The sequence below is a fragment of the Garra rufa genome, chromosome 10, assembly GCF_049309525.1.
Source record: "Garra rufa chromosome 10, GarRuf1.0, whole genome shotgun sequence".
In the NCBI taxonomy this organism is placed as follows: Eukaryota; Metazoa; Chordata; class Actinopteri; order Cypriniformes; family Cyprinidae; genus Garra; species Garra rufa.
This window is the reverse complement of record NC_133370.1, coordinates 42,601,264-42,623,767: the sequence shown is the minus strand read 5'-3', so window position 1 is coordinate 42,623,767 and position 22,504 is coordinate 42,601,264. Positions and strand designations below refer to the sequence as shown.

Sequence of the window (22,504 nt, the reverse complement as noted above, 5' to 3'; positions counted from 1 at the left end):
AAAATGACAGATCGTTTCACTATACCAGACCCTTATTTCTTGGCTGCAATCGTGTAGAGCCCTTGGAAAAACTGCAATTTGAACCTTCAACCTGTTGGCTCCAGCATATGGAGAAAAATCCTGGAATGTTTTCCTCAAAAAACTTAATTTCTTTTGGACTGAAGAAAGAAAGACATGAACATTTTAAATGACATGGGGCTGAGTAAATTACCAGGAATTTGTATTTTGAAAGTTAACTAATCCTTTAAGGTCAGATGCTATAGGTCAAACTGTTTCAGGTAAGTAATAAATCTTGATTTATGGAAAATAAAGTGCACTTCCAAATAAATCAACTGTTTGCTATTTAACAATGACCTAGATGAAAGAAAATGGTCCCATTTTAATTGTAGCGGCAAAGCAAAAGCTGCTCTATCAATGCCTATATTGTAATATTGCCAACATTTTTATTACATTTTATAATCTAGAAACTAAAAATGACAGTAAAGTAAATTGAATTTTTATTAGAAATAAGTGTTGTAACTTTTTACAAACTTGATTAATATACAATTATACAAAAATACTTTGAAATGACAGTATCCCAACACCCACAATTTTGAGGCCCTTGATAACTCAGATTTATCAACTTGATAACTCCTTTGAAGGCGTAGTTTGAAATCTAATGATACAACTGATATTAGTCCATTAGGTGCGTGTTATAAGATGGCTAACTTTATATAATTGAGAGGTCAGACTCCATGTTCGTCTGCAAGTGGTGATTTACCAAGGACTGTGATATCTTACCTGAGGAAACATGATGTATTTCTTCTTCTTCCTGATACACCATAAAATTACTATTATTGTGCAGGATCATTTTTGACATGCTTTGCTTATGTCTTTCAGGTATGTTAGTAACATACAGTATTCTTTATGCGGTTACGTTTATGCAATGACCAACAGACTCATTGTTATATCACAACTTCATTCATACAATTTCTGCAAAACATTATGTTTAAAAATTGACTCATTATTCTAGCATCCCTTCACACAATACATTTGCATGAATCTGTGGCACTCCCCTGTTCGCAGATTCACAGTTTGGCTTTTCCAGTAGTCAGTTGAAGGTTTTGAAGTTTCATTGCCAATCCCATATTCCCAGTTATCTTCAGTTTTCCTTGGAAAAATGCCTTTAAATAAGAATACAAGATTACAAATTAGGGCTTTACAAAAAAAAGAAAAAAAAATTATATACAAAAATAACTAAGATTTAAGTGAATTTTTTTTTTAAATACAGATAATTTAAAAAATAATAAATATAGCTGCAAGCAGTCATTAAGAGGCCAAGCAAGCAAGAAGCATGCAAGGCAGTAGGCATCAGTAACAATGAGTAATTGAAGCCATTTTAAGATGATTTTAGTCAAAATGGCTGAAAAATCATAAATACAACCACTAGTAACATGATTTAATGGTTTGACTTTTGACCAATAGGTGGCGTTGTTATCAAATCCATGTAGTGCGATCAGTGTGAGGTGACAATATTCATTCAGCGTAGACTGAAGATGATCTGAGTCAAATTTGGTGAAAATTGGACCAACAGTCTAGGAGGAGTTCATAACTTTTACAAACTCCTCCTAGACTGTTGGTCCAATTTTAGCCAAATTTGACTTGGATCATCTTCAGTCCACGCTGAAGTCCATGTTTTCAACATAAATCAAAATGGCGGACAGGAAGTTTGTCTGACTAGGGTAAAATTGGTATCCATGTTCTCGGCATGACCCAACAAATATATTAAGACCAGTTCATACAATAGGTTAATATACTCAAAAGTTATTAGCATTTTTGTCAATTTTATTATAACTTTTAACCACAAGGTCCAAAACTGTTTGGGTACTGTCAGGACATGGTGCCGAAGACACAAACCGAGTTTCGTAACGATACAGCAATGCGTTTATAAAATATAGCATTTTATGACAAAATTGAAAATGGGTATGGTTCAACTCAGCATGCTGCATCGCATCCACAAGACCAGTTTTGTGATTTTTGGCCAAACCATTCAGAAGTTATAAGCAAAAATAGCCATTTATCGCCTGAAACTGTGCAGGTAGCCTCAGTTCATGATCATTATAACACACCAAGTTTGGTTTCAATACGCTAAACGGTTGCAGAGATATAGCTTCACATTCATTTTCTTTCTCAAGCCATCTCCGAAAAAGTAGGTTTTTCGAACTACTACACACTGCAAAAAAATTTAGATCTGTAGAATTAAAATTTTTGGTGTCCATTTGACTAGGCATGAGCTAAGGATTCAAAGGGAAATAGAAATATTAGTCTAAACTTTTCGGTTCAAAAGTTATTAGCATAAACATAAGTGCAACTTTGAAGAATTGATGGCGCTAGAGGGACTGAGACTCCAAATTTGCTATGGTGACAGATCGGACTGTCCTCTGTCTGTGTGCCAAATTTTATAACTTTCCAGCAAGTGACTTCTGGACCTTTGGTGCTTGGCCCCTAAATGCCAAACAAACAACAAAATTACTAAAATTTGAACCAAATTTAAAATCAAAACACAAAATATTAACTAGATGAGTAAAGTTTGTGAACAACTTTGAAGTTGGCTTGAGAAAGCCTAGCCTGAAAGTTTAAAGCAGTTGTAAAAGCTTAACGTTTTAAAGTTTAGATTAAATAGATGTAAATAGCATGTTGCTATTATGATTTAACACATTGCTAACGTGATTTAACATATTAACATATTTTGAGCATGATCAGGATATTGCAAGCATGATTACATTGTTGTTAGCATGTTCTTAACATGATTAGCATGTTTTAAGCATGTTTTTATCATGATTAGCAGACTACTAACATGTTTTAGAATGTTGCTAGCATGATTTAGCATGTTGTGGGTAGTCATGAAGCTTTGCTAGTTATAGACTAATAAGTCTTACTCAACAAAAGTTTTCACCCCCTCAATGAAAGTCTATGGGACTTTGAGAAGACACATTTTAAAATTGAGTCTCAGAAGAAGAAAAAGCTTAAATAAATCAATAAGTTGGCTTTCTCAACCCATCTTAATAAAAAAATAATAGTATCTCAATGATAAAAAACATTCACAAAGAAGGGCTGGATCTACAACAATCAACACATATTTACTTATGAATACAAAATAACAAAAGGTTATGATCATTTAATAATTCTCCCCCAACATTTCCAGTGACTTCATCTAGATTTGACCATGTCTACATATCATGCTCATGGATTTGAGCTCTAAATGGTTAAGCTTTTCTATTTGGGATTAATCTGAAAATGATTCTCTTTATGGAGGATTACTGTAAAAGAGTGGCTAATTTTTAGACGGAGCTTCTGTCAAACCATCTGATGTCTAATGTAGCACTCCACAGATGGACAGACGTGATGGAGGTTGGTTGAGTCAACACAGATGGGTGTACATCATGGGGGAACGACATTTCAAAGGGCTTATGAAAACAATCTATTTTTCATGCCCTGAATCACATCAATGGAGGAAACATTAGAAGCATTAGCCTAATTTGGAATTGCATAAAATACTTCTGTCACTCTGAATGGCATACTGTGTCAGTCAAAAGTCAAATGAAATGGTTGGACATGCAACAGGAATTCAATCAGTTGTTCTTGAATAAACCTCCAGCATAATGCATAATAACTGTATGCATGTCATGGTAGCTAAAGCCATGTCAAGGGAATGTCAAAGTAACTCTGTGTTAATCTTTTTTTCAGAGAGATTAGTTTTATGCACTGCACATCACGGGTTAAAGGTCATCCCTGACATTAGATTAATCTGAAAGACTGCCATTGCAATGCCAGCCAGCAACATAAGTGCAAAGATGCAACGTTTGATTAAAAAAAGAACATTATACACTAAATTTTTACCTTTTTTTAGAGCTGGGGAAAAATATTAATTTTGCAGATACTCATCGTCATTTGAATGATACCTTGATATTAATTCTTAAAATTTCAACAATGATATTTCACTAATGTTTGTGCACAACTTGTCAGTCATGGCTCTTGAATCTACAGCCACACAGCCAAAGCATGCCAAATTGATAAATATATATATATATATATATATATATATATATATATATATATATATATATACACATACACACAGTCAAGCCCGAAATTATTAATACCCCTGGCAAATTCTGACTTAGTTACTTTTATTTAACCAGCAAGTTTTTTTTGACCGGAAATGACACAGGCTTCTCCCAAAAGATAATAAGACGATGTACAAGAGGCATCATTGTTGAATAAAATATTTCTCAGCTTTTATTTACATTTGAACAAAAATTGGCATGTCCAAAATTATTCATACCCTTTGCAAACTGTCACAGTCTATGGGAAAATCCAAAGTTTTATACCATTCCAAATAGTCCAAGCTGTTCTAAAGCATCCTAATTACCCTGATTCATTGGGAACAGCTGTTTTGATCAACTCAACAGGTGAAAAACAAAAGCTCTCTGCTGTTGGTTTGTGGACAGTCATGGCTAAGACAAAGAAGCTCACTGAGGACCTGCGGCCTTGCAAATGCTCATCTGGACAAAGAAGAAGACTTCTGGTCTTCTGTTTTATGGTCAGATGAAACACAAATTGAATTGTTTGGCCACAATGATGTAGCCTTCATTTGGCGTAAAAAAGGAGAAGCCTTAAACCCTAAGAACACCATCCCCACTGTCAAACATGGTGGTGGGAACCTAATGTTTTGGGCTGTTTTTCAGCCGGTGGAGCAGGGAACCTAATCACAGTAAACAGCACCATGAAAAAGGAGCAATACATCAAAATTCTCAACAACAACATCAGGCAGTCTGCAGAGAAACTTGGGCACCAGTGGACATTTCAGCACGACAACGACCCAAAACACACAGCAAAAGTGGTGAAGAAATGGTTATCAGACAAAACATTAATGTTTTGCAGTGGCCCAGCCAGAGTCCTGACTTATATCCAATTGAGAATCTGTGAAGGGAGCTAAATATCAGGGTGATGGCAAGGAGACCCTCCGACCTGAAAGAGTTGGAGCTCATCGCTAAAGATGAATGGACAAAAATACCAGTGGAGACATGCAAAAAGCTGGTCAGCAATTATAGGAAGTGTTTGATTGCTGTAATAGCCAATAAAAGCTTTTCTACTGATTATTGAGAAGGGTATGAATAATTTTGGACTGCCACTTTTTGTTCAAATGTAAATAAAAGATGAGTAATAATTGTTTCCACCATGATGCCTCTTGTACATCGTCTTATTATCTTCTGGTAGACGTCTGTGTGATTTCTAATCAAAAAAAAAAAAAACTTGCTGGTTGAATAAAAGTAACTTGAGTCAAAATTTCTCAGGGGTATGAATAATTTCGGGCTTGACTGTATGTCCTTCTCTTGAGTCGTCTATGTGGGCTGCACACGAAAGCATGTTCCGTGTAGTCCGATTCACAACCAGTTGACTCTAATGAGCCAAAAACATAAAGCGTTACCAGTGTAGTCTAACTCTAACCTTTTTTATGCTGTGACAAAGTTTTGATATGTAAAAAATCCCACAGCACACAGAAAAGTTTTTTTCCCCCCCAATAATTAAGCAATGCATCGTCAGAGTTGGTATTTTGCCTTTATATATGCAAAGTATATATAATTTACAATTTTTATAATTTACAAAGTATCTTTATGGAACATGATCTTTACTTAATGATTTTTGGCATTAAAGAAAAATCAATCATTTTGACCCATTGGCTATTGCTACAAATACACCTGTGCTACTTAAGACTTTGTTTTGTGGTCTAGGGTCACATATGTAAAGAGTACTTAAAAATAAAGTAAACATCTACATTTCTATTCTTTTTTTAATTCAAACTCAAATAAAATAAAAATTATTACAAATTCTATTTTTAGTTCTGTAAACCCAGCCCTAATGATTTGCAGTCTCATCCCAGTTGCACTTCTGGAACTTGAAGGATTAAAAATAGCACAAATGAAGTCAAAACAGTCTGCAAATGTTGTGTTGGCTGTACTTTGTAAGATACTTGCATTGAGGAGGCTAAATTAGCAGGCCAGACGAATGGTCAGTGTGTCTGTAGGCCATGACAAGAGGTTTAAGAAGGACTAATCCTGCACCGCTGGCTCTGTCCCAAGACAATCATAAACCCTTCTTAGCCCTCAAACTACACTCATACACACCAACAGCTTCAATGTTCTTTCTCTTCATAAAAAACACAAGATAGCATCAGACCACTTAGATTTAACCATCATTAAACCTTACCGTTTGTGGATTCAACTGCCCCGTCATCAATTCCAGCAGATCTGCGTCGGACATAGAGATGGTGCAGTCGGCCTTTTTACCTGTGTGGGAAATTTGTTGTTCATAAGTGCTCTTGGAGACACTGAATTTAGAGTTAAATCTAACAAATGCCTGTTAAATGTGTAATGCAAAAGACTATTACAAATAATTATAGTAATAAGTTGTTCTGTTGTTTTAATTAGAATATTAAATTATATTCAAAGAATATTTAACGTCGATAAGAGTCTCTTATGCACACTAAGGGTGCATTCATATGATCAAAAATATAGTAAAAACAGCAATACTGTAATTACTACAATTTAAAATAACTTTTCTATTTGAATACATTTTAAAATATAATTTATTTCTGTGATTTAAAAACAAAAAAAATAACCTAATTATATACACACATACAATAATACCCAATGAAGTGGACAACAAAATTGAACTCACCTGCATCATTGGTCACTGAACCTCTGCCATTTTTAACGTCCACAACCCACAATGCTTCACTTCCACCAGGACCATCCTTCACTTTAAAGGCGAAAACAGCACCAATTTTCTTTACATATGAATCTCCGTCCTGTTAAAAATAGTCACATAATTTAATAAATCTTGTAAAACTGGATTTATCTCCCACTTGAAAAACCCTGTGAGAGAATATTTCACTTACAGTATATTATATTATTTTTCATCTTACTCCGGAAAAAATTATTTCTACTGTAATACAAGCAGTGAAGATTTACAACTGCACTGACTTAATTTAAAAAGTCATTTGAGATGTGATTTACACCTCCTCCAGTAATATTACTCTTTCCAAAAAAAGAGCCATTGTTCATTTTTGTCTATCTGCGCATCTTATTTTATGGTGTAATAAGTTTGCAAAAGCCAAAAATACAATGCACATTGCACAGAGGAAGAGTCTGATTTGCATGTTATAATTGGAGGCAGCTTTATTACTGATGAATTACCTCCTGGAGCCTATTCTCAATCTCTTTGAAGACAGTGTGAGCTTTGAAACCTTTGAGGTCAGTGGACGCACTGGTGGCCACTGCAGCGATCCTAGAGCTGAGAAAGATTAGTTTAGATATGCTGCTTCATGTATGGTGTGTACCAAGTCCAAAGGTCTAGTTTTAATGTATGTTAAATAACTACGGCACAATATTTACTACTTAAAATTAGATAATTTTCTGAATATTCTAATGACTTGCATCATAATTTCACATACTGTGGGTCTCTTATATGCATTGCACACCAACACTGCATTTATTTGATCGAAAATACAGAAATACAGTAAAAACAGTAAAAGTTTTTAAACACCTGTTTTCTATTTTAATATAATTTAAAATGTAATTTATTTGAATTAGAATTTTAAATTTGAATTTTCAGCAGTGCCTAATTTTCATTTGGTGCTCAAAATTATAGAAACTAGATTTTTTGTGAAAATTGTGGTATACTAATATTCACAAGTCTGAGGCAAGTAAGATTTTTTTTTTAAAGAAAGAAAATAAAAATAAATTAATACTTTTTTGATCATATAAATACAGCCTTGGTAATTATTAGAGACTACAAAAAAAAAAAAAAAGACCAACCCTAAACTTCTAAAAGATAGTGTGTATTACTTTTTGTTCTATTGTTTATATTATTACTAGGCTATTCAATGAATGTGTCCATTACCATAGTTTTGCAAAAAATATATATTTCCAAAATACCAAAATAAGAGGTATCATACAAAATGCATATTTTTTTATTTAGTACCTAAATATATTTCATATAAAAGACATTTACATATAGTCCACAAAAGAATTATGATTTTGTTTAGTTCATAAGTCCCTTGTTTGTCCTGAACTGTTAAACTGCCTGCTGTTCTTCAGAAAAAGTCTTCAGGTCCCACAAATCCTTTGGTTTTTCAGCATTTTTGTGAATTTTAACCCTTTCCAACAATGACTGTATGGTTTTGAGATCCATCTTTTCACACTGAGGACAGCTGAGGGACTCATATGCAACTATTACAGAAGGTTTAAACACTCACAGATGATTTTCACCCCCGGTTGCCTTCTGGAGCATCAGTGAGCGTAAAATACTTCATGTGAAATATCTTATTCAGGTCGGTACTAAATAAAAAATAACATGCATTTTGTATGATCCATCTTATTTTGGTCGAATAATTTACATTTTGTAGATTCTGCAAGGTGTATGAGGTCTTTTGACCTCAACTGTATATGTAGGTCATATAGCAATATAATCTTTTGTACCTTGGATTTTGTACCCTGTCAGTATGCTTAAACAAACATAAAACAGAGCTGAACCATTCAAACATCAAACAAAAAGAAATATGTGCACTCTGTTTAAAAGTGTAGCATTACTAAGAATAATTTAATTCAAATTAATACTGAATAATTAATAATTATGCAGCAAGGACACATTAAATTGATCAAAAGTGACAGTAACAAATTATTATTTTCAAATAAATTCTATTCATAAAAATGTATTATGGTTGAGTTGTTTCTTGAGCACCAAATCATCATATCAGAAGACTGCAGTAATGATGCTAAAAATTCAGCATTGCATCACAGAAATAAATTACATTTTACCATTTATTATAATAGAAAACAGTAATTTTAAATTGTAATAATATTTTACAATGTTTACTGAATTTTAAATTAGAAACAATGCAGCTTTGGTGAGCATAAAAAACTTCTTTTAGAAACATGAAAAGTCATTTGAATGAACTGTTGGGATTTGGGGGGAAAAAAAGATTGAATTTTGAATATACAGACTGTAGAGATTACAAAAATGATAAAAGAAGTGCTTGTTAAAGAGTTTACAACAAATTTTAGCTTTAAACATACCTTGTTTCTTGAGGGAAGCCCATCCTGTAGAGAGTGATGACCACAGCTCCACCAAGACCAATGTTGTGCTGCAGGGCGACCTTTGCCCTGGGGACCTGCCGAGGCCCCGCCTCCCCCCTCAGCTGCCAGCACAGCTCTGCACACTGAGCCAGACCTGAGCCACGAAAACAGGCTAGAGTTCATCCACCGCCTTCACTCGCTCTCAATGTCACAGCCATCTGCTTTCACTGGTTATATGTGAGTGTTTCTATATTCTGTGACCTGTTGATTCTTCCGTCCTCCAATAATTAGTGAACAAAACTGGCACAAACTGGACCAAGCTACTTTCTTGGAGGTCTTTTTTACATTTTTATTTATACAGCATTTTGCACAAACTAGCTGCATTGAAAACGCTGAAAAACGATCTTACAACATAGATCTTGTATATGTAACTATAAATGTAAATAACATTTATATAGATTTTATGGAGCTTTCTTTGTGGATTATTTATTATTTATTTAAAATGTTTAATAATAGCAATAAACTCCTTCTAAATGCTATGATCTCATACCATCTAGTTAAGTCAAGACTGACGTCTTTTCTATCACCACTGCAGTGAACTGATGAGCGTCTGCAGCGCTGGACGGCCGGTGACTTGACACCCCTCCATAATCCTGAGGTCCTGACTCGTGTGTTAACACTCAGGCTGAGCATTTTATCTTGTTGGGCTAAACTGCTTGCACTTTTGCTCATTATCCCCAACAGGATAAGGACTTAGAATAAGACCTTTTCAGTCAGGCAGAGTAAACCTGTGACTCCCAGCTTCTGTCTGATCCATGTGCCAAAATATAATAAGGCTGCTATGATAATGATAAATGAATTTAGAGGACCACGTAAGACCACATAAAATGAAATCAAGTCAGTTTTAACCTCATCCACCAGCACTACTATGTACACTATATTGCCAAAAGTATTGGAACACCCCTTTTTAATGAACAGGGTTTGACTACCGTAGTAATTTCCATGAGTACAAATCTTAATGTTTAAGCATATAATGATATTCTAGGGAATTGTGTGCTTCTAACTGTATAGCAACAGTTTGGACATGACCCTTTTCTATTGTAACATGACAAAGCCTCTGTGTATAAAGCAAGGTTCAAAGAGAAATGATTGATTCAGTCAGTGTGGAAAAACTTGACTGGTCTGCATAAAGCCAAGTCCTAATCCCAGCTGAACACCTCTGGTGTGACTTTAAAAGCAGACCTTGAGCCATAAACTCATCACCAAACACCAATGACTTGTACATACACTATGGACAAGAGTATTGGGACACCCCCTTCTTTAGAACAAAAAAAGGCACTTCCAAAACTGTGGCAACAAATATGGAAGCATAATTCATGTATTTAAAAACTGTATTTCCATCTCTTTTGCAACAGTTTTGGAAGTGTCTAAAATGACTGTACCTATACATACAAGTCAGTGAAGTTTTTGGTTCAAGGTCTGCATTTAAAGTCACACCAGAGGTGTTCAGCTAGGATTAGGACTTGGCTTTCTGCAGACCAGTCAAGTTCTTCCACACTGACTGAATTAATCATTTCGATTTGCCTTATACACAGAGGCATTGTCATGTTAGAATAGAAAAGTGTCCTGTACAAACTGTTGCTATAAAATTAGAAGCACACAATTCCCTAGAATACAAGTAGTCAAACCTGTTCATTAGAAGGGGGTGTCCCAATATTTCTGGCAATATAGCGTATCTGCTGTTCAGTGTAGAGGAAGACAGGAAGTGGGATGGATGAATGGATGGATGGAGCAGTTAAATTTTAACCATAATAAACCATAACCATAGTTCAGAGATGTGACTCCCCCTGCTGGCAGAGAACTACATGCAGACACAAACACATCAGGGATGGACACTATCAAGCAGGAGTGTCAATGGTGTACGGCAGAGTATGGCAACTGCCATACCTTGGTTGTTCAGTAAATGCCAAAGAATTCATAATAAATAACAATGTAATGTTTTCAAGTTTAAAATTGTGAAATTAACTGTAAATCAAATTATTTTAATTATTACACACAAGATTTTTTTTTTTGCATCAACTACTATTCCAGGTTATCTGCAGGATTTTTAAGCTCAAATTTAAGACTTTTTTAGAGCTCTTTATGACTTTGCCAAATAAAATTAACACCATATGAGCAGGGTGGGCAATGTCTATATTGTATTAAACTGTAAAATGATTTACAGTTCAGATACAGGTTTTCACAAAAACAAAAAGTTTTATAATAAACTTCCTATTTCAGCCTTTAAACCACAGTATCAATCAATTAGTATATTAAATAACATAAATATAATGTCTTATTTGTTTAGAATTTTATAATGCATTGTCTTCTTATCAATCCACCAGTTCACATTTACAACTCGTAAAAAAAAAAGGTAAATTTTACATTGGTCTGAACAAAAACAGCAGACGGCTTATTAAAAATGCAAATTCATTCTATATTGTAACAATATATTGTACTGTCTCATTTGTTCAGTCTTTTATAATGCATTATCTTCTTATCAATCCACCAGTTAACATTTACAACTCATAAAAAAGGGGCAGATTTCGCATTGGTCTGAACAAAAGCAGCAGACAGCTTATTGAAAATGCTAAATCATTCTTTATTGTACAAATGTATTGTACTGTCTTATTTGTTTAGACTTTTATAATGCATTATCTTCTAATCAATCGACCAGTTCACATTTACAACTCGTAAAAAAAAACAAAAAAAAAAAAAAAAACGGGTAGACTTTTTTGCGTTAGTCTAAACAAAAACAGCAGATGGGTTACTGAAATTGCAAATTCATTCTCTGCAGGCAGGTGGCGTTTTTGGAACAGTAGAAATATAGCAGTTTTCTCAGTAACGGTAGAACACAAAGCAGCATAGCACCTGACTTTAAAGTGTACAACGCTCATATTTATTTAATAAAATCATAGCCTTTTGAAGTATAATCATCACATTAAGCCATATAGCAATTCCTGTCTTTCCATCCCCAATTTTAAGACCTCTTGAAGTAATAACAAAAATTTTCTTGAAGCAGTTCAGATTTTTTTTATGGTCTAAATTTGATACAATTAAATTTAAGACTTTTTTAAAGACTTGCGGATAGCCTGTAATTCTGAATGTCTCACAATCAGATCAAAACAGAGATATTTTATTCGTTTAAATTTAGCAAAATGATGCGCTTATGTGCTTCAAAAAAGGAATGTAATACAGATGTAGCCTGTAGAATAACATTAGGGTGAATAAGCGACTGCTGAATTTTTATTTTTGTGACAGTCACAGAGTCACAGAAAAACAAGTAAATATACTTCAGACAAAAGCCATTGTTTGCTAATAACTGTGATGTATGGCAGTGTTTTGTTCATTTTATGCTTTTGAAACAAACTGTTCAGAGGTGTCACTTATTTATTCTTATATCGACAGCTGTCTATAACCTGCCAAGTTATCTCCTGCCAAAAGCTATTTAATTATTTTTGATTGATTGATTGACATGATATAAATAGCTCGAGAAAAGACAAAAAGCATCACAAAAGTGGCAAGTATTAAAAAAAAAAGTATAAACTTTTTTTAAAAGACTACTGAAGTCTCACTAAAAAAAAACATCTCACTAAAAATAATCTCTGTTTTTAGTCTGTTCTTCAAACAAAGTTATTGCAAAGCTTCATAAGACTTCAGAAGACGCCAGAGTCACATAGATCACTTTTATAGTATGTTTTTTGTTTAATTAAGCCTGACAGCAGCTGGCCACTGTCTGTTTTTGGAAAACAGCAGCGTTAACATTGTGCTAAACTTCTCCTTTTGTGTTTCATGGTTGAAACAAAGTTCTGGAGCAAAATGAGATTGAACTATCCATTTAATAGGGCTGCGGCGATAAATCGATGATTTGCGATTCATGAATCGATTCCGAATGCATTGCGATTCTCTCTGGAATCGATTCTGAGCTTAGTTTTTAACAGCAGATGGCGCTCTATTCTAGTTTTTAACCGCACACTCAAATGCTCACGAAGAGTAGTGAGTCTCAGAATGCTTTTATAATGCACGATTAATGCTTGTAATTCACTTCAACCTTTTAAAACTGTATGAATGTTAATTTTAGGTTCAAGTGTGTGTAAAAAATTGGAATTGTAAGGTACGGCTGTTTCTAAAGCTTGCCGTGCCATCTGCTATTAAAAACTAAGCTCAGAATCGATTCGAGAGAAAATTGCAAATCATTCGGAAATCTCAGAAAAGAAGCAGAATTATTTCACGATTTGTGATGCATCAACTTATTTTCTCTGCGCTAACATTTAATGCACCCTGATTTGCCATCGGGTGTGTTTGGTAAACTTTACCTGTAGCTCCAAGTGGGTGTCCTTTTGAGATGAGTCCTCCACTGGGGTTTATTACCCATTTGCCACCATATGTATTATCACCCCGATCAATCAGCTCGCCCGCTTTACCTACAAATGAAAACGCAGATCATATCTTAAACATAGCTAATCTAAACCTGTGTTTAAAAAGCTGCACTAGAAAAGTGTGTTTTTCTCACCCTCAGAACACAGTCCCAGAGCTTCATAGGTGATGAGCTCATTGGCAGAGAAGCAGTCATGCAGCTCGATCACGTCAACATCTGACGGCTTTAGACCAGCGGTGTCAAAGCACTTCTGAGCTGCAAGACGGGTCATGTCATAACCAACCTATGATGGACAGAGTAAAGAAAACACATTACAGAGATAGGCCAATGGGAAATGTCATATATAGAATCATATTTTAAAGGGTTAGTTCACCCAAAAATGAAAATTCTGTCATCAATTACTCGCCCTCATGTCGTTCCAAACCTGCGTGACATTCTTTCTTTTGTGGATCACAAAAAAAAAAGATTCCATTGTATTTTTGTTTATATAATGAAAGTCCAAGGGAACCGTTTACATATCTTTTTTTTCACAGAAGAAAGAAAGTCATACAGGTTTGGAATGACATTAGGGTGAATAAATAATTTTTTTTTAAGAATTTTTATTTCAGGGTGGGATTATCCCTTTAAGAAAAAAATTTAAAGCCATATTTTTTAGGGTGAGAGCTGCTCAGCAATCACTGCCAGTTAAAGGTTGTATCAGCGATTTCTAGCCTAAAACATAAAGTGTCAATTTCAGCTGACCTTTCTTCACGATCCGCTCGCTGCCTGCCCCATAAATTGTCTGTGAAAAAACCGCGTCTCTCTGGTCAGCCTAGGGTCCGAGATATGCCAAAAAAACAATCGGCACTATCAACACACCACAGATAACCAAACAGTGTTCCAACCAATCAGCGTCAGGGGTTTGGTGTTGTGGACTTTCCTACTGGTGCAGGGATGTGAGGGAGGCGGAGCGAAAGTCCACAACACCAAACTCCTGACGCTGATTGGTTGGAACACTGTTTGTTTTTGTGTGGAAAGGTTGGTAGTGCCGATTGTTTTTTTGGCATATCTCGGACCCTAGGCTGACCAGAGAGACGCGGTTTTTTCACAGACAATTTATGGGGCAGGCAGCGAGCGGATCGTGAAGAAAGGTCAGCTGAATTTGACACTTTATGTTTCAGGCTAGAAATCGCTGATACAACCTTTAATCTTACCATTTTCATACAGCTGTTTGCCTCAAAGGTACTGGTGAGGTCTGTGACCATTTCCTGAGCAACAATCTCCACAGCCTTACTCTCCAATCCGTTTCTCCTGACAAACTTCTCACTGGCCAGAACCGCAGCTCCTGCCCCATCAGATGTTGGGCTACAGGAAAATAAGAGAAGATATAAAAATCTGCTTCTGTTGGACATGATGATGGACCCACCGTGTGATTAGCAGTTTAAAAGGCTATCTAATAAGACCAACATACAAATTTCTTTGATATGTAAAATAATAACATTTATGAGCTAGAATAATGAATGTCATGCAAAAGAGTTTACCAGCTTGTATAAACAGAGAAATACATTGCTGGGTTCAGTACATATTAAGTTCAACCAATAATTTTCTTCTTTGGTTTTCTTAAAAAAAAAGCAGGAATGCAAGAGTGTATGTATGTATATATATACATATATAACATAAGTTTGAAAATGTTTTTGAAAGTTCTCTCTTTTGCACACCAAAACTGAATTTATTTGATCAAAAACACAGTAAAAACTGTTTAAAAAATATCCCCCCGGTTTCACAGACAAGGCTTAAGCCTAATCCTAGACTAAAATGTAAATCTGAGCTGTTTCAACTGAAAGAAACTTGCACTGACTGATCTTAAAATATATCAGTGCCTTTGTTTTGTCTCAAGACACATCGGTAATGTTTTTTTCTAAGCAAGTTTTGAAAAAAAATTAAATAAATGTCCTAATTTAGCTATGTCTAATCCTGGCTTAGTCTAAGCCCTGTCTGTGAAACCGGTCCATAATGTTTTAAAACAACTGTTTTCTATTTCAATATATAAAACGTAATTTATGTGAATTTGAATTTTATATTTGAAGTTTCAGCAGTGCTTCATTTTCATTTTGGTGCTCAAAAATATAGAAAATTCCTTTTTTGTGTCTGAGGCAAGTAAAATTTAAAAAAAGAAAAGAACATTTATTTATTAAGGGCTAAAAATGGACAATTCATATAAATTTATATATTGTAAAATAAATGAATAAAAAAGAGAATGAATATGAATTAATAAAATGGATAAGAAATAAGTTATCAACTTAATAATTCAAGCAAAAATATTTTTTTTCGCATTTGTGACCCTGAACCACAAAACCAGTCGTAAGTAGCATGGGTATATTTGTAGCAATAGCCAAAAATACATTGTATGGGTCAAAATTATCAATTTTTCTTTTATGCCAAAAATCATTAAGATATTAGGTAAAGATCAGGTTCCATGTACATATTTAATACATTTTCTACCATAAATATATCAAAACGTAATTTTTGATTTGTAATGTGCATTGCTAAGAATTTTGTTTGGACAACTTTAAAGGTGATTTTTTGCCCCGTTTTCAAATAGTTGTATCTTGGCCAAATATTGTTCTATCCTAACAAATACACACAGCACTGGAAGGCTCATTTATTCAGGCTCAGATGATGAACAAATCTAAATTTAAAAAAAAAAAAGTACCCTTTTGACTGTTTTTATGTGTTTTAACCATTTTTAACAGAATTGGCTTATTCACACTCCCATTGTAAGTGCTTCTTCGTAACACCGATTTCAGCTTTTTTTAAAGAAAAGGAGGGACAATGAAATTTTGTGGTAACCAGCAATATGCTACAAGTGTTGTTGACTGAGCCTAACTTGTACTGAGCTATGAATATTGAATACAGATATAATTGCCATGCTATTGTGGATTTGTGGTCTGGTGCACTTACCAACACTGTAAGAGTGTGAGGAACTCAAAAACCTTCCTGGAGTTAATGACCTGCTCCAGACTATATTCATCCTGGAACTGAGAGTATCTGAATGAGAATGTGGTGGAGAAGAAAGGCAATCAATGACTGAATATGTCTTCCTGTTACCTGTGATATGACAAAAATTTACCGAAATCGACACTGACATTTCCTTTATAACAAACTTATTCAAACTTACGGATTATTAGTGGAATGCTTGTGGTTCTTCCAAGCAATTTTGGCAAAATGCTCTGGTTTTGTGCCTAGAGAAAACACAAAGCTTTTATTGCAAAAAGAACCAGATTGCATAAGTCCAACTAGTTTCATAGATCAATCTAAATCAGTCATATCACACACTCAGCTCTCTTACTGAGATCTTACCGTACTTCTCCATGTGTTCTCTGCCAGCATTGCCAAACATCTGAGGTGCGACTGGTGCCGATGCAAACCCATAATGGTTGATCATCACCTCCATGTGCTTGTCCAAAGGGTTGGTCCTGTCCATGTACTGCAAACCCATGAGATGACATGAGGCACAGGCAGATTTGCTTCATCACTGCTATTATAACAGAGCCATGAGATGTGTTCATACCTTTGTGGACAGTGAACCTCTTTCCATCTTTTCAAAGCCCAAGGCAAGAACACAATCAGCCAAGTCTGAATGCAAGAGTTTATGTATTACATACAAAAAACTATATTATATCATATATACAGTCAAGCCCGAAACAATTCATACCCCTGGCAAATTCTGACTTCAAGTTACTTTTATTTAATTATACTACTTACTTTTTTTTTATTTTGACCGGAAATGACACAGGCTTCTCCCAAAAGATAATAAGACGACGTACAAGGGACATCATTGTGAAAAAAAATATTTCTCAGCTTTTATTTACATTTAAACAAAAAGTGGCATGTCCAAAATTATTCACACCCTTTGCAAACTGTCACAGTCTATGGGAAAATCCAAAGTTCTATACCATTCCCAATAGTCCAAGCTGTTCTAAAGCATCCTAATTACCCTGATTCATTGGGAACAGCTGTTTTAATCACAGATGTTTTTCCATGGACGCAGACCAAGGAGGACACCACTTCTCCAGATAAGGCACACAAAAGCCCGCTTGGCCTTTGCAAATGCTCATCTGGACAAAGAAGAAGACTTCTGGTCTTCTGTTTTATGGTCAGATGAAACAAAAAATTAATTGTTTGGCCACAATGATGTAGCCTTCATTTGGCGTAAAAAAGGAGAAGCCTTTAACCCTAAGAACACCATCCCCACTGTCAAACATGGTGGTGGGAACCTAATGTTTTGCGGGTGTTCTTCAGCCGGTGGAGCAGGGAACCTAATCACAGTAAACAGCACCATGAAAAAGGAGCAATACATCAAAATTCTCAACAACAACATCAGGCAGTCTGCAGAGAAACTTGGCCTTGGGCACCAGTGGACATTTCAGCACGACAACGACCCAAAACACACAGCAAAAGTAGTGAAGAAATGGTTAGCAGACAAAACATTAACATTTTGCAGTGGCCCAGCCAGAGTCCTGACTTAAATTCAATTGAGAATCTGTGGAGGGAGCTAAAGATCAGGGTGATGGCAAGGAGACCCTCCAACCTGAAAGAGTTGGAGCTCATCGCTAAAGATGAATGGACAAAAATATCAGTGGAGACATGCAAAAAGCTGGTCAGCAATTATAGGAAGTGTTTGATTGCTGTAAAAGCCAATAAAAGCTTTTCTATTGATTATTGAGAAGGGTATGACTAATTTTGGACATGCCACTTCTTGTTCAAATGTAAATAAAAGAGGAGTAATATTTTTTTCCACAATGATGCCTCTTGTACATCGTCTTATTATCTTCTGGGAGACGTCTGTGTCATTTCTAATCAAAAAAAAAAAACTTGCTGGTTGAAAAAAAGTAACTTTAAGTCAGAATTTGCCAGGGGTATGAATAATTTTGGGCTTGACTGTATATTATATCAGAAGTTTGAAATATTTTTTTTTTTTTATGTTTTTGAAAGAGGTCTCTTTTGCACACCAAGACTGCATTTATTTGATCAAAAATACAGTAAAAGCAACTGTTTTCTCTGTTTGAATATACTGAATATATTTTAAAATGTAATTTATTTGAATTTAAAATTTTAAATGTGAATTTTCAGCAGTGCTTAATCTTCATTTGGTGCTCAAAAACATAGAAAATTGTCTTTTTTGCTGAAAATTGTGATACACTACCATTCACAAGTCTAAGGCAAGTAAGATTTAAAAAAAATATATATAAAAAAAAAATAATAATAAATGAATACTTTTATTTAATAAGGGCTGAAAATTGACAATTTAGCTTTACCATCACAGGAATAAATTTATATATTTAAAAAAATATTCAAACAGGAAACAGTCCTTTTAAATTGTAATAATATTTCACAACAGCATTGTTTGTACTGTTTTTGATCATATAAATGCAGCCTTGGTAATTATTAGAAATTTAAAACACACATACTTAAAGTCAGACCAACCCTAAACTTCTGAAAGGTCGTATGTTATTTTTTTTTTTTATATTAATATTATTTTAAATTATACTATTACTATTCAATAAAAGATCAACACCATAGTTTTGCAAAAAAAAAGTAATAATAATAAAATTTAATACATTTAATAAATAAACACAGTAGTATTTTTTAGTTGAAGTGGATCAAAAAAGGTCATTAAAGTTGTCCTAAGGCAAGAACGGGTATTGGTTTGGTTTTGATCCACTTCAAATGTTGACTAATGTAAATAAATAATTAAAATATAAATTCTACAACAGTACAGTCTTTAGCTTCCAGCAGATTTTAGTAACATTCTCACCTCCCTGAATGAGCTGACGGGCCATAAACAGCGCTGTGGAGCCGGTAGAACAGTTATTGTTGACATTGATTATTGGGATCCCTGACAGACCCAGACTGTGATAAATAGCCCTTTGGCCACATGTCGAGTCACCTAAAGAAATACAGAAAACCCACATAAATTCAACACTGACATCAGAGAACATATGACAGTCAAAGTGTAACACATAAAACCCTGTTGACATGTCTTACTATATCCAGTATTGACAGTAAGTATAACGTACCATACACATAGCCAACACACGCTTGCTGTACAGCACTGTACTTGATCCCAGCATCCGCCAGTGCTTTCTGTCCTGTGCCACAACAGAAAGGATTCAAAAATATTCATATTTCAATAATGCAATGACCTAAACATTTGAACAAGGTCAACATCAACTGCACCTGCTTCTTTGGCCATGTCTGGGTAATCGATGTCCCTCGCACCCGGCTTTTCAAACTGAAAAAAAGAGGACAAATATCACTGAAATATGACTTGGAAAAATATGACAATTTAGAATTGTCTTACTATTTAAAACAACCGTTTTCTATTTAAAAATATTTTAGAATTGAATTTATTCCTGTGATTTCAAAGCTGAACTTTTAGCATCATTACTTCAGTCACATGATTCTTCAGAAATCAAATATTCTGGTTTGCTGCTCAAAAAAACGTATTATTATGTTAAAAAATTATACTGACTTTAAGTTTTTGAATGGTATAGTGTATAATGTTACAGAAGCTTCTTATTTCAAATAAATGCTGATCTTTGGATCTTTCTATTCACCAAAGAATCCTGAAAAAAAAATACTGTTTTTGGTACTGTTTTAAATATTGATGATAATAATAATAATAATAATCCAAAATGTTTCTTAAACAGCAAATCAGCATATTAGAATGATTTCTGACGGATCATGTGACACTGAAGACTAGAGTAATGATGCTGAAAATTTTACTTTGATCACAGGAATAAATTAAATTTTAAAACATACAGACAGCAGTTATTTTAAATAGTAAAAATATTTTGCAATATTACTGCTTTTGCTGTATATTGGATTAAATAAATGCAGCCTTGGTGAGCAAAAGAGAATTTTTTTTAAACTTTTGAGTAAAAAGATAACTGAATTTTCAATAGTGTGCATTCATATTTATAAAATATATAGCGTTTAAACACCTAATACAATATGAAAATAATTGTGGTTGATTTCATTAAAGCTCTTCTTGTACTTGTAAAAGTACTTTTTAAAAAAAAGTAAAGAAAAAGTAAAACTAACTAAAGTACTTCCGAGCCACTAGGGGCCGCAATATTAATCATATTTATTCTTTTCAATGTTACTTTGAAATCTATGAGCATAATGTAACGTTGAACTAAGATTTCAGATTATGTAACCCACGTTCATCATCTTGCACAGTAACCTATGGCACATTTAATTCAGGGCCATATTTACCGATTATCTTTGCCTTTCTGTGAAGGTCTGAAGGACTTTAGCACTGTGCAATGCTAGATCAGAGTCACTTGCACAGTCAATCACTGATAAGAAACTTTACAAGATTGCATAACTCTTTTTAATGGCGATAAAACACTTTATTCATAGCACTGGACATCCACATCAGGCAACTAGCAACAAGGCTAGTTACTGTACAGCGCATAACTAAACAACATGCTCCATGCAATATTTTACTAAAACATATTATATTCAAAGTCACTGAATGTTTATATATATATATATCTAGTTCGTTTTAAGATATAAACTCCCACAGGATTTGTCCTTAACTTCACTACAGTGTGTAGCGAGCAAGCTACAAGCAAACCAGACAATTACAAATCGCAAATATCAATGCAATCGATGAGTTTACCTTTGTCATTCCCACCCCGATAACAAAAACCCTATTTCTTGCAGCAGCCATCTTCAGGTTTGCGTTGTGACAGCTCAAATGGACTTCACTACTCAAACTAAACAGCAGCAGCTGATTATAAACCCAAACACACACCAACCAATGGGTGCAGCGCTGCTAATGTCACACAGATGGCGCTCAATCCTCAGCCATGGACAGTCAAATCATTATTTAGGTTAACATTTTATGTAAAAAGGTTGAAATCTATGTTTATGATAATTTGACAAGCTGTTTTAACATTTATTTCTTAAAACGTATTAAGTTGATAGTAATATCTATTCTAATATTCTAATAGTATATTTGTAAATTTTAGTATTACTTTTCATTAGATAATAGCACAGTCCCTTTAAGGCAAGGGTATATAGTCTATAGTCTTTGATAATAGTTACTTAAAGGAGTAGTTCACTTTCAGAACAAAAATTTACAGATAATGTACTCACCCCCTTGTCATTCAAGATGTTAATGTCTTTCTTTCTTCAGTCATAAAGAAATTATGTTTTTTGAAGAAAACATTTCCGGATTTCTTTCCATATAATGGACTTCTATGGTGCCCTCGAGTTTGAACTTCCAAAATGCAGCATCAAAGGGCTCTAAACGATCACAGCCAAGGAAAGAAGGGTCTTATCGAACAAAACGATTGGTTATTTTCTAAAAAAAATTGCAATTTATATACTTTTTAAATCTCAAATGCTCATCTTTTCTAGCTCTGTGTGTACTCTGTGTAGAGATTAAGACCCTTCTTCCTCAGCTGGGATCGTTTAGAAGCCCTTTGAAGCTGTATTTAAGCTGCAATTTAGAAGTTCAAACTCGGGGGCACCATAGAAGTCCATTATATGGAGAGAAATCCTGAAATGTTTTCCTCAAAAAACATCATTTCTTTACGACTGAAGAAAGAAAGACATGAACATCTTGGATGACAAGGGGGTGAGTGCATTATCTGTAAATCTTTGTTCTGAAAGTGAACTACTCCTTTAAGTAGTGATAATAATTAGGTCAAAAGTTTACATACACCTTGCAGAATCTGCAAAAATGTTAATTATTTTACCAAAATAAGAGGGATCGTGCAAAATGCATGTTATTTTATATTTAGTACTGGCCTGAATACAATATTTCATATAAAAAAGACATTTACATATAGTCCACATGAGAAAATAATAGTCAAATTACAAAATAAAAAAATTACCCCGTTCAAAACTTTACATACTCTTGATTCTTAATACTGTGTTGTTACCTGTTATTTGTTTTTGTTTAGTGATAGTG

General features: G+C 34.3%; 1 protein-coding gene across 1 annotated transcript; it reads right to left on the bottom strand.

Annotated features, from left to right (window-relative positions):
- Positions 1-482: 482 nt before the first annotated feature.
- Positions 483-21,343, bottom strand: scp2a (sterol carrier protein 2a). The gene is made up of 16 exons (XM_073848691.1): positions 21,206-21,343; positions 19,756-19,810; positions 19,596-19,667; positions 19,334-19,465; positions 17,087-17,151; positions 16,876-17,002; positions 16,694-16,757; positions 16,477-16,563; positions 14,730-14,880; positions 13,672-13,819; positions 13,475-13,582; positions 9,120-9,273; positions 7,239-7,335; positions 6,721-6,850; positions 6,250-6,329; positions 483-1,163 (listed from the first exon to the last, which is right to left on the bottom strand). Exons 1-16 carry the CDS (start codon positions 21,254-21,256, stop codon positions 1,068-1,070), a joined length of 1,617 nt encoding a protein of 538 aa, XP_073704792.1. The 5' UTR covers positions 21,257-21,343; the 3' UTR covers positions 483-1,067.
- Between the last annotated feature and the right edge of the window lie 1,161 nt (positions 21,344-22,504).